Source organism: Oncorhynchus tshawytscha, linkage group LG28 (genome assembly GCF_018296145.1).
Source record: "Oncorhynchus tshawytscha isolate Ot180627B linkage group LG28, Otsh_v2.0, whole genome shotgun sequence".
Lineage (NCBI taxonomy): Eukaryota > Metazoa > Chordata > Actinopteri > Salmoniformes > Salmonidae > Oncorhynchus > Oncorhynchus tshawytscha.
In genome coordinates, this window is record NC_056456.1 from 14,431,546 (window position 1) to 14,445,080 (window position 13,535).

Below are 13,535 nucleotides of genomic sequence, written 5' to 3' on the forward strand. Positions count from 1 at the left end.
GTATTTCTTCAGTCAACTTCCTTCTGAAGTTATTGGAGCTTACAGTCAGACAGATGCCTAGCCTAAACATCTCGATTATATGTTTAACGGAGATCTTCTGTGAGTAAAGTCATGTGGAAGGGCAAAAAGCATCTAACGATGCACTTTAGCTGCTCTACAAGTGTCTGGATCACTCGTAGATGTGCAAACGTTTTTAAGGGCAAACGTTACTAACGAAGCCTCTGGGAAACAGTTCGGCTACTAAAGATACATCGTAAGATGGTTCTAATGATGATCTCAACGTTACGAAGTCTTGGTAAACCTCTCAGTGAAGAGTGATACGGTTAAATCATCTCTTTTTTAGAGTGGAATTTAGAAATGCCTCGGGTGAGACTCTGGCTCTGTATGTTAATCTCGTTGTTGTGATCACAGAGTGATTACTTCTTTTACATCGTTGCCCAGGTCAACAGATAGTGAGATAATTGAGCTGCACAAGTCCTGCCTGCTCCCACCTGCTCTGGCTTGAGGCCTACTGTCGGAGCCACGTTTGGGAGTGTCAAAAACAGTGAGCGGATATCCCTTCTTTCTATGTACTTCATCTTCTTTTTGTCCAGCTCCTGTTATTTTGGATGAGTGTAAAATTCCCTTGTTCTACTGTTGGAGGTTGGAGCAGATCACTGTGCAAACAAACACTGCACTCTCTGTCTCTGTCATAATGGCCAAATCACTCAGAGGTTGATCGCCAGATTACTGTCATCAATAGCAGCTTCAGCGAGGACTGAGTTTACTGCAGAAGGAGCTGTTGACTGGAGTGCCAATGAGGAACTTGTTGCTACTATGCAGTAGTTGCCTTGCCAATGACAATAGGAAGTCAGTTATTAGATCAAAGGTTATGTTGCGGTTGTAATATAATACATTTTTATTCATGGTGAATGGATTAGTATAACAACCCCATTCATAGAATGAGGTTTATCTAATCCTATTGTCTCTACGAGTTGTAATTTACCTGAGCTGACAATGATGGATAGTAATTGGAATGGAATTAACCCTAACTGTATGTGGTACTCTGGGAGAGGGTGAATGGAAATGAATGCATGGTGGCTAGATGAAAACAATGTGATGGATTATGAGGAGCAGAGCAGAGGAGCAGTGAGTGGGGAGTGAAAGAAAAATACTCTATGTTATTAAAAGCTTGATGTGGAAGTGCACGAGTGTGGTCTGAGTGTATCTTATTAATAGATTGTAATACATGGGTGAAATACAGTTGGATCTCAACCAAGCACCTATATTGCGGAATGGATAATCGAAGTGAAATATATTTGCTTTCAATGTGTCCAAAATATTGGGGACAATAACGTGTATCAGCTGTTGTTAGAACATAGTGGCCATCATTTCATCTCATTTCATGCTCATGTACATGCTTCCTTTCATCCTCATTGGATGGTTGTCATCCTCCCACTCTCGACCCTCCCACTGACTGTAGTAGGCCACTGCAGTGGAAATTACAAACTGACTGGAGTCAGATTGACTGGTGCGTTCTGTAGATCAAACAATTACAATTACAGCATGCTGCCTCAAAAGGCTTCTTCAAAAGTACCACAATGACATAACATGGGATGACACAGCACCGAGAGAGTTGTCACGTTTCCATGGTTACGAGCGATGTTTTAACACCTTAATTGTAAGACACACACACACAGACAGAAAGATATTATCAGAGAACAATCAAGTTTGCACTTGTTGCCTCCCAGAATATCCATCCTCAAAGAGAAATGGGGATGGATGGATGGATGGATAGATATGTAATTAATACATCCGTCTGAAGTCTCAATGTACAGTTGTACTCTCATTACCCTAAGTCAAGGGCCTGTTTAGCATGTGGACACTTTAAAAAAAAGGTGTGGTTTTCTGTAATAACAAGGTGGAGTTTCCAAGTTGTCAACCTAGAGGTCTATGAACCACTTTGGGTTCACGGGGGGACTTTCATCTTTCCTCGTGCCGCGGTTACCTTTGTGGAGTATAGCACTGGGACTGCGGTTTCAACCCACACAAACGCCAGGTGGCTACAGAGGGGATAGATAGAGGGATAAGGCATTGATGCTTAATGGTAACACCTGATACACACACACACACACACACACACACACGCACACGCGCACACACACTGCACGTACACACATAAGCACAACATACACACAAAGAAAGAGAGACACACACAAATAGTCAGTATATCATGTCACTGCCTCCTCTCTCCCCATGCAGGTCCCTAGCGGTGGGCCACCAGTACTCGTCCCTGGGCTCCCAGCCCATCCTGTGCGGCTCCATTCCTGGCCTGGTGCCCAAGCAGCTGCGATTCTGCCGGAACTATGTGGAGATCATGCCCAGTGTGGCAGAAGGGGTGAAGATCGGCATCCAGGAGTGCCAGCATCAATTCAGGGGCCGTCGTTGGAACTGTACCACCATCAACGACAAGGCCATCTTCGGACCAGTGCTGGACAAAGGTAATGTATGATAATATAATTATAAGAGAATACAGGATACACTCATAAACAGTGGTGTAAAGTACTTAAGTAAAAAATACTTAAAAGTACTACTAAAGTAGTTTTTGGGGGTATCTGTACTTTACTATTTATAATTTTGAAGACTTTTACTTTTACTTCACTACATTGCTTAAGAAAATATTGTACTTTTTACATTTTCCTTGACACCCAAAAGCACTTGTTACATTTTGAATGCTTGCGAGGACAGGAAAAGAGTGAAATTCACACACTTATCAAGAGAACAACCCTGGTCATCCCTGCTGCCTCTGACCTGGCGGACTCACTAAACACACATGCTTCGTTGTAAACGATGTCTGAATGTTGGAGTGTTCCCGTGGCTTTCTGTGCAAACAAGAAAATGGTGCCATCTGGTTTGCTTAATATAAGGCATTTGAAATCATTTATACATTTACTTTTGATACTTCAGTATATTTTAAATCAAATACTTTTAGACAAGTAGAATTTCCCTGGGTGACTGTTACTTTTACTTGTGTCATTTTCTAATTGAAGTATCTTTACTTTTACTCAAGTATGACGGTTGGGCCTCCCGGGTGGCGCAGTGGTTAAGGGCGCTGTACTGCAGCACCAGCTGTGCCATCAGAGTCCCTGGGTTTGCGCCCAGGCTCTGTCGTAACCGGCCGTGACCGGGAGGTCCGTGGGGCGAAGCACAATTGGCCTAGCGTCGGGTTAGGGAGGGCTTGGTCGGTAGGGATGTCCTTGTCTCATCGCGCACCAGTGACTCCTGTGGCGGGCCGGGCGCAGTGCGCGCTAACTAAGGTGGCCAGGTGCACGGTGTTTCCTCCGACACATTGGTGCGGCTGGCTTCCGGGTTGGATGCGGGCTGTGTTAAGAAGTAGTGCGGCTTGGTTGGGTTGTGTATCGGAGGACGCATGACTTTCAACCTTCGTCTGTCCCGAGCCCATACGGGAGTTGTAGCGATGAGACAAGATAGTAGCTACTACAACAATTGGATACCACGAAAAAGGGGTAAAATTTAAAAAGTATAAAAAGTTGGGTACTTTTTCCACCACTGCTCATAAAACACTGCAAGCTAGCCATTTTTTGGACCAGTGCTTGACAAGGTAACAACATATCTTGAGAGAAAAAGACACTATAATAAAACTGTGCGGCCTTGGCATTTCTCCTGCTGGGCTACTCATCCACGGAACAGGACAGCTATGGGTGACAGCCTACAATATACATGTAATAACACTTGAGAGCCAAGTCTTAACTGTGAGAACCAAGTCTTAACTGTGAGAGCCAAGTCTTAACTGTGAGAACCAAGTCTTAACTGTGAGAGCCAAGTCTTAACTGTGAGAGCCAAGTCTTAACTGTGAGAACCAAGTCTTAACTGTGAGAGCCAAGTCTTAAAAACCGTTTGCTACATTAGAAAAAAACATTACTGTGCTGTATAATACAAGTGACAACCAAATTATTTTCCTGCATGACTTGAATACATGCAGTGAGTGTTTTCCCTGTGCCTGTTCCCAAGTTCTTGAAAGAATACTAGTGTACGGTAATCATTTCCTTGCCTGTCAATGTTGGTAATGCGTGGCATTTCAAATGAGAAACGGTACCTAACCCTGTCTCAACTAAAACTCTACCACTCACTTTAATCAGGGCTGCAACTGGTGTTGATATTGAGAGGATAGAATAAGACCATTGTGCTGTAAGTTGTTGTTATATTATGTTGGTAGTTGAAAGATCAAACAAACAACTCTTTTAACTCCATCCTGCCTCAGTGTGTGTGAGAGAGAGAGAGAGAGAGAGAGAGAGAGAGAGAGAGAGAGAGAGAGAGAGAGAGAGAGAGAGAGAGAGAGAGAGAGAGAGAGAGAGAGACAGAGAGACAGAGAGAGAGAGAGAGAGAGAGAGAGAGAGAGAGAGAGAGAGAGAGAGAGAGAGAGAGAGAGAGACAGAGAGAGAGAGAGAGAGATAGAGAGAGAGAGAGAGAGAGGTAGAGAGAGACAGAGAGAGAGAGGGAGAGAGAGAGAGAGAGAGAGAGAGAGAGAGAGAGAGAGAGAGGGGTAGAGAGAGAGAGACAGAGAGAGAGAGAGAGAGAGAGAGAGAGAGAGAGAGAGAGAGAGAGACAGAGAGAGAGAGAGAGAGAGAGAGAGAGAGAGAGGTAGAGAGAGAGAGAGAGAGAGAGAGAGAGAGAGAGAGAGAGAGAGAGAGAGAGAGAGGTAGAGAGAGAGTAGAGAGAGAGAGGAGAGAGAGAGAGAGAGAGAGAGAGAGAGAGAGAGAGAGAGAGAGAGAGAGAGAGAGAGAGAGAGAGAGAGAGAGAGAGAGAGAGAGGGACAGAGAGAGAGGGACAGAGAGAGAGAGAGAGAGAGGTAGAGAGACAGAGAGAGAGAGAGAGAGAGAGAGAGAGAGAATCATATGCAATTAAAATCCTTGTTGAAATAGACTTGTGAGAGTCACTCAGCTATGAGCTGTTTGAACAGATGAAATGATGTGTATACACACTTTGGGTGGAGAATGTTGTCTTTTGTTGGAATTTTCTCTGGAAGGGAATCCCCTTCAAGGCTCCCCCTCTGCCTCCCCTCAGCTTCTATGTGAGGTGTGTAAAATAGGGATGAAGTCAGACCTTTATCAATTAAATTCAAGCAGAAAATGACGTTTTCTCATGTCTGTTCCATCATCTCTATTTGAGATTAAGTTAACCGAAGAAGAAGCACCCATATTTTACTCTAAAAATGTTCATCCTGGTATTATTCAGCTGTGATATCATGAAGCTAGTGGATTCTCTGTCTCCACACTATTGCACTGTGACCCTGGGATTATTTGCCTGTAGTCAAGGGTAGAGGGATGAGCAGAGAGGAGCATGGAGGGGTAATGGAGAGGAGAGGGAGAAGAGGAAAAAGAGAGGGGGGGGGGGTCTAAACCTGTCAACTGGGTTTGGAAAAGACTGATGTTTACTAGAGTGGGATGTGGGGTTAGTTGGGGCAATTGCTTTTAATAAACTCTTGAGCCAGTTGTTACATTGATGGAGAAGGCTTGAGCTCAAGTAGGTGGGTAATGATAGGGGTTCACAGTCCCTGGCCTCATTGTGGTGTAAATACCTCCACATCACCCCCATGGCTTCTCTCCCTCCTTGTCTAAATTGCAGGGGCACTGGGTGGAAAGGGGAGGTGGGGAGAGAGGCAGCCAGGCCAGGCTACTCTTTGGGTCTGGGGGGGGGGCTTTAGTAAATCATTTTGATTGGATTAAGGTCAGTGAAGCCCTTAAAAACGTGAGAGGTCAAAGTGGTTGGATTAAGTGTCTTTGTCAGGGTTCCGGGGAGAGTGACTGGCGGGGCTCAGGGTCTTTTGATAGGGCTTAGTAAGGGAGAAGTTTCTCATTTCATTTGCTTTGATTGATGCTTGTATTTGTCTGTGCATCGGGTCCATTGTCCCCCGGCAAGGCTAGAGTGTCTGTTCTGTTTGTCTGCCGAGCAGACGGATGTGTGTTTGTTTCCTCCTTAGGCTTTTTTTTATTGGGAGAAAGGCTGAAAGGAACCATAGGCCTCAAAAGCTTTGCACCTATCTGTCAGTTAGCCTATTAACACCAATCCCTTGTCTTAACCAGTTTATTGGCAGGCATCCCCCTGTGAACAGCTTCCAGGCAAAGCTGAGGAAAGAGCAGGACTCAAGTGTTCTCCTTCAGATACATAACCTACTGTATATGGCATCACTTAGGTAGGGAAAGGATGACTGAAGGCAAATATGTGTGATTTAGAATGGATTTATACACCGAGGTTACAAAACATTGGGAACATCTTACCTAATATTGAGTTGTACCCCCTTCTACCTGCGGAAGAGCCTCCATTTGTCGGGGCATGGACTCTACAAGGTGTCGAAAGCGTTCCACAGGGATGCTGGCCCATGTTGATTCCAATGCTTCACATTGACTGGTTGTGCTTTGGGTGGTGGACCATTCTTGATATACACATGGAACTGTTGAGTGTTAAAAACTGTTGAGCGTTAAAAACTGCAGCGTTGCAGTTCTTGGCACACTCAAACCGGTGCGCCTGGCACCTACTATCATACCCCCTTCAAAGGCACTTAAATCTTTTGTCTCGCCCATCCATCCTCAATTCTTGCCCAATCACCCCCAAGCCAGACAATCCAAGTCTTCATTGTCTCAAGGCTTGAAAATCCTTCTTTAACCTGTCTCCTCCCCTTCATCTACACTGATTGAAGTGGATTTAAGGTGACATCAATAAGGGATCATAGGTTTCACCTGGATTCACCTGGTCAGTCTATGTCATGGAAATGCTTTGCACACTCAGTGTATGACAGAGAATACACTTATTTGAATAGACACACAGGTTATAGAATGCCCTGAAACACTGAGTGAGTTATTGCTGGTTCTGGCAACAACCCGTTGTACCGATCACACCTTCTCACTCACGCTACCTCTCCTTTTGTTCAGTACACATCAAACAAACAGTATCATGCAGATGTGCTGTTATGCAAACGTTCTACATCGTATTCGGGTCTATTCGGGTTTTGGGACAGTTTTCCTTGGTGTTTTCCATCATTTGTTTACATGAATGCATGTGGCACCATCTCTAACCGATAAGCATGACCGAGATTATGGGCAGCCAGTTATCTTTCTCCTCACGTTAAACGGGGGCTCTTCCTGAGGTCTCTTCGTCTCTCTCACTCTGTCGCTCTCTCTCTCTCTCTCTCTCTCCCTCTCCCTCTCTCCCGCACTCTCTCACTCTCTCGCGCTCTCTCACTCTCACGCTCTCTCACACTCTCTCACTCTCTCTCTCACACTCTCTCACTCTCCTATCTCTCTTTCTCTCCCTCCTCTCTCTCTCTCTCTCTCTCTCTCCACTCTCCGCCCGCCCTGCCCTTGTCACAGGGCCTAACATACCTCCAGGCTATGTCTGCGTCAGCACTCATTAATTTACATTAACCAAAGTGTCAAAACATGTGCCGCTGGAATCTGTCTGTGATGAAAGGGGAGGCAAACTGTGCAGGTGTTCTCAGTTTGTGTGTGTGCGCGTGTGCGTGCGTACGTACGTGCGTGCGTGCGTGCGTGCGTGTGTGTGTGTGCGTGTGCGTGCATGCGTGCGTCGGACAGGACAGGACAGGGACATTTGTTGGAGAGCTTGTTTGGTGCACTTGGAGTAGGAGAAGTAGCCAAACCCTAGCCTAGTGTGACTGATAGAGTTGCTTAGAACAGGGAAGGCCAACAAGAGAGGACAGACAGTCACACGAACACAGACACAAAAGCTGAGTCTCACAGGTATAAACATGCACTGTTAGTCACACCAGTGGATTAAATGGATAACGAAAGATATTGAGTGTCTTTCTGATAGGCTAGGTCTCCATTATGTAATACCTGTAAGTGATGATATGGACTCACAATTTGCAATAATATGTGGTATTGTCCCGATTGTGAATTATAGTTCAGGTAGTCATTTCACAGTTGGACTTTAAAGTACTGCAGTACTCTCGAGAATAATATGCCACCGACAACCATTGTCACAAGGGTTGGAGAATCAGGATATTTTTACTTGATTGATGGACTGATATACAAAAAAAACTATCTTAGATGGAAAATAAAGGCACCTGCTTCTGTGTTCTAGGTGTTCAAATGTCAATGCGTTCAAATGATGCACTTTATATGCTTCTCCTAGGTGCTTAATGCCTCAACTAAACCAAGCAGTGAAAAGGTCAGTCAGGGAATTCAGGTTATGACCCCTGACCTCCGGATGAGAAAGTGTTACAGTTTAGGATGTGCTAAGAGGGCCCTGCTTTTCATAAAGTGCATGTTTCTCCATGCTGGGGGAGGTGAGGTTAGCGCACCATAATATCATTAACTCTGGCTAAGAAAGAAAGAATGGGTGTGGTAAATGGAGTTGATGGGGGGACCTTAGCCCCGCACCCCACTGGGCGCTGCTCGGAGCACAATATCTCCGCAACCATGAGATTAAGCCGGGAGAGAAAGCGCTTTTCCCCATTCACACGCCCTTTAGATTGTTTTATTAAACCATTTGAATAGGGATTTCCCAGTCTGCCGACATGCGGGGTCTGGCCAACGCATAGTTCTCTGTTGCTATGACTTAACTTGGTCCCCACTAATCACTGGCGAGGGCAGAATTCATATAAAATATCTGGGGCCATTGTCGGGCTAACGCGGCGTGACAGTGGCAGCACAATAGGGGATTCAGCCCCCCAGCAGGTCGTTGGGACCACTTGCCATGCCAGGGTCCGGCAAACTATGATAGGGGGGGTCACAAGTAATCAGTCCACTTAGGCTGGGCACCCCCCGGCACATTCTGTTCCAGGTAAGCCCTGGTCTGTCCCACCCACCACCCACCCCTAGATGTCAGGACCTAGTTCTTTTTTTCTCAGTCTCTCCTTCTTTCTCACATCTTGTCCCCAGAGGTCTTATTTTCCTTTCTTTTGGTCTCATCCCTCCATTTCTCCCTCCTCTCTCCCCCTTTCTTTGCTCCGCGGCATCAGTGTCAGTAAGCCGTAAGGGTTTGACCCGTGGTTTATTGGCTTCCTGATAATCAAATAGAAAAGACAACCTCCCAAGCTTTAGACCATTCATACCTCCAACTACCAGCCACCACCTAGTGACTGCTTCAGGGTAACGGAACAAGAAGACGATCAACTGCCCTGCCATTTGTAAAGTTCTATCTGTACGTTTCAACGGAAGACTTTTTTTGATGAGGTCCAAGCAAAAAGATTAGCCCTTTATTCTGTTTTTATTCTGTTTTCCCCATCCGCGGCATATATACAGTATATATATATATATATATATCACACAATTTCAAAACATTATGAGCAAGGAGCAGCGAAGGATATTGGAGATACTGGGGATAAGGTTGGGTAACACTTCTTTGGATAGTCCATCTATAGATGCTCAATAAACTCTCAGTAACATGTCAACTGGACTATTGACGTTCAACTAATCTATACTAGACTGTTATTAAGTGGTCCGCATCCTTTATCCTTCCCATCCAAAACGGTTTGTGCATATATTATGACGACACTTTGGTCACATTTTGTGACACATTTTGGTATTAGGTCCGTTTTTTTTAATGATGTTCGTGCACACCCCAAGTTCTTTTGGAGTACTTTCGGTAGCCGAAGCCTACGCCCCTTCATCGGTCATTGGTCAACAGTAGGGATTCTTCAATGAAGTGATTTCTGTCGTTCAATGATCGACGACTCGTTTTCATGCACATCTTTTCACTTGAAATACAGCACCAAACATCTTAGTTAAATTAAAAATCACACGAATAACATCTACTGGGCAAAAACATCAAAATGAATGACCGATTTCTTGACTTATTTACGACTAATTCTGACAATGTTGAGGAAGTGTATACTGGCTACAGCGTCTCAAGATGGACAAAGTACCATTGGCACTTTTTTCAATTGAAATAAAAGGAATCTTGTTTTTCAAGCGAAGGTCTTTTAAGGGAGTGTGTGTGCACGCTCATTCGGGTCGCCTAGCTGAGTTCGTCTAGGCACCAGCCGAACCGAAGCATGCGGAAGCCTTTCGTTTCAATGCTGAGATGCGACATCCCAGAGTAAACTATAATAGTGCTTGGTACAGTCCTGCTAAGGGAGGGTGTGATGGAGAATGGATGCCAGTAAACCTCTGTTGCATCATTGTTCTTAATGCCCCTTATTCCTCAAACTGGTTCAAACCTGCAGCCTGGGAGGAGCTCACACAGTACCTACTCCCCATAGTCATTTACTTATCTCACCCCCCCAACTTGTTCACTCTTTCTCTCCCCCAACTCTCTCCCTTTTTCTCTCTTTTCATCTTCTTGTCCAACTCTCTCCCTCTTTCTCGCTCTTTTTCCCTCCCGTCATCCTTTTGCTCTCCTTTTCCCTGTTCCTCTCGCTCTCTTCCCCTTCGACTACCCTCTCTCCCTGGCTGTCTTTCTGTTCTTGTCATTGTGCAAGACCATACAAGACCTAAGTACATATATCCAGGGAATCTTTCCTGTCATAAGGGATCCTGTAAAAATCAGGGACAGTGGAACGTCAACGAGACCTCAGTGAAACATTGCACCTCATATTAAATGGTTATAGTTTGACATGTACGACACATCACCTGAACCCCCCCTCTCTCTCTCTCGCTCTCGGCTTAGTCTTATAGTGTGAGGCCATTTTCCTAACCTTTCAAAAGCTTAATTGAGTCTGTTAATTATAGTCCTGTCAGGCCTGTCTCTTCCTCTCATCTCCCTGGAAGTTTCTGATGATGAGTCATCAGTAAACTATGTCAGACAGACAGAGACCTCCCTCCCTCTATCGCTTGCTCTCTCCCTCCCTCTCTCACCACACGCACAACACACCCAAGACAGATGACTGTCCTCGATTGCTCAAGCAGATCAGATTGGATTGAATCGAACTGTATTGGCATGCCAATCAACATAGTCAGACATTGCAGATGTCTATGACACTGTCGATGGAATGTGTATGGATCGTAGCTTGATGGAGCATTGTTTCACGAACAAGTGTGGTCTAATGATTACGTAAATTGAATCTTTGCCTTGGTAGGGTTGATGTGTGACATTTACAGTATTATATAGCATTTTACAGGACAGCACAGAAAAGTAGCAGGTGCCAGCATCATCGTTCGGTAGACACTGATCTGAATTCCTACGTGGTTTTTGAGATACAGTAATGGGTACATTCCAGCAAAGTTATTGGTGACAGTTTATCATTCTCTGCACTGCCATGTTTTCAGATGTATGGCCCTGTATGTAAACCATATACTGTAGATGTAGGATCTTAATTTGAGCTGGTTTGCTACAGCAGGAAAATAATCCTTCAGCAACAGGAAATGTGGATTATTATGATGGACATGGATGGACATTTATGATGGACATTTAATGGACATGTTTGTAGGGGTTGATACATTTCTCGCCAGGGCAAATCAAGTCTGAAATTTCAAAGTGGAAATTGCAAACTTTAGAAGACTTTTTAAAACTGAAATACACTACAATTTTGCATTTCCTCCTTTTGGGAAAATTTGCAGCCACAAAAGAGTGATCAAATTTAGATCCTACATCTGTATGAACTATACTCATTCACAAACAGAGATCCTTCACACAAGAACTGAGCTGCCTACAAGCAGCGTTGCGTAAAGACCTATGTGGTTGTTCAAGTCTGTAAGATTGTACCCATACGATAGATATATAAATCTGACATCTACTTCTCCCTCTCTTTACAGCCACGCGTGAGTCAGCATTCGTTCATGCCATCGCATCAGCTGGTGTGGCGTTCGCGGTGACACGGTCCTGTGCGGAGGGTTCGGCCACCATCTGTGGTTGCGACACGCGACACAAGGGTCCGCCGGGCGAGGGCTGGAAGTGGGGCGGCTGCAGCGAGGACGTGGAGTTCGGCAGTATGGTGTCCCGGGAGTTTGCAGACGCTCGTGAGAACCGGCCCGATGCGCGCTCCGCCATGAACCGCCACAACAACGAGGCGGGTCGAACAGTGAGACATTTTCTCTCTCTCTCACTCACTCTCTCACTCACTCACTCACTCACTCACTCACTCACTCACTCACTGATAATATCCGCCTTATGGATTAAACATTCATAAAGATCCCCAAGTGTTAGTTAGACTTAACATTCATTAAATTAATTACATCCCTGCGTCTATCTCTCCCTCAGTCTCTGAATGACAACATGTTTCTGAAGTGTAAGTGCCACGGCCTGTCCGGCAGCTGTGAGGTGAAGACATGCTGGTGGTCCCAGCCTGACTTCAGAGTGATTGGAGACTACATGAAGGACAAGTATGACAGTGCTTCAGAGATGGTGGTGGAGAAGCACAAGGAGTCCCGTGGCTGGGTGGAGACGTTGAGAAGCAAGTACAACTTCTTCAAACCACCCACGGAGCGAGACCTGGTCTACTACGAGAGCTCGCCCAACTTCTGCGAACCCAACCCAGAAACAGGCTCATTCGGGACACGCGATCGCACCTGTAACTTGACGTCACACGGCATCGACGGCTGCGACCTGCTGTGTTGCGGCCGGGGACACAACACCCAGGCGGAGAAACGGAAGGAGAAGTGCCACTGTATCTTCCACTGGTGCTGCTACGTCAGCTGCCAAGAGTGTGTTCGAGTCTACGATGTCCACACCTGCAAATAGATAGAGCCTCTGGCACCACTCTTTCTGCACCTCACCCCAATTTTTTTTTGTAAGACTTCAACATATAAAACAAGAAGCTACTGTACGAGTCGGGCTCAGAGGACTTGAGAGGCTTTGATTTGACTTTGATCAAGCGTTAACCGACTCAGCTATAGTACAGTCAGCTAATAGGCAAAAAAATATATAGCCGCCTGTCATGCGATGCGGTGGATTCAGCCCCTGTCTTAGAATGCTGAGGTAGTTCCAGAACACAGTGGTGCGCCCATGGAGGCTCCATTCAGAGACAAACAACATGATGATGTTGATGTTGATGAACACCATGTCATCGATAGAGGCGAAAGAGGAGACCATTACAGAGTGGGCTGATTGTAGCCAAGGAGGGACTTCAAGTGATTTCCAGAAAGGTGTTTCAAGGTATTGGTTTCCTGACACAAGAAAAGAGAACTAGGTTTTATACGGGCTATATAAACTGTGCTGTTAACAAGCACCATATTGGTGAATTATCTGTGTACTCTGTGTTGTCACCTTCATGTAGAGCAGAACAGCACTGTCTAAACCTTTGGGACACCATACAATCTATGATGAACATGTCATATTTTTCTATTCCCACCTGATAGGCCAGCTGCAAAGTAAAAATTGTCTATATTGTAAAAATGTATGAAAACAAAATGTATATCTTAATTCAAGGTTACGGTTAGGCATAAGGTCAGCAGCATGGTTAAAGTTAGGGTTAGGTTTAAAATCAGATTTGAGGAAGATAAATTGGAGGGGTTTACGACTTTGCCGCTTGCCCAGATAGCGACAACAATATTTTTGTGGTACTCTCTGCTCTCCACCCTCATGGTGTTATTTTTTAATTAAAATGCGGATGAGTTTATATATCTACAAAAAACAGCATT

The 13,535-nt window shown here is 45.1% G+C and overlaps 1 protein-coding gene across 1 annotated transcript; it reads left to right on the forward strand.

Annotated features, from left to right (window-relative positions):
• Positions 1–2,247: 2,247 nt before the first annotated feature.
• On the forward strand, positions 2,248–13,250 carry LOC112226454 (protein Wnt-3a). Its single transcript, XM_024390829.1, has 3 exons — positions 2,248–2,480; positions 11,712–11,977; positions 12,157–13,250. The coding sequence occupies exons 1-3, from the start codon at positions 2,357–2,359 to the stop codon at positions 12,634–12,636; spliced, it is 870 nt and encodes a 289-aa protein (XP_024246597.1). The 5' UTR covers positions 2,248–2,356; the 3' UTR covers positions 12,637–13,250.
• Positions 13,251–13,535: the final 285 nt, after the last annotated feature.

What these genes read in the sequence shown, in the direction of transcription:
- LOC112226454 (XM_024390829.1), top strand. Translation starts at nt 2,357, where the DNA reads ATGCCCAGTGTGGCAGAAGGGGTGAAGATCGGCATCCAGGAGTGCCAG. An exon ending in CGGACCAGTGCTGGACAAAG is followed by an intron (nt 2,481 to 11,711) that starts GTAATGTATGAT and finishes CTCTCTTTACAG; the next exon opens with CCACGCGTGAGTCAGCATTC. An exon ending in ACAACGAGGCGGGTCGAACA is followed by an intron (nt 11,978 to 12,156) that starts GTGAGACATTTT and finishes TCTCTCCCTCAG; the next exon opens with TCTCTGAATGACAACATGTT.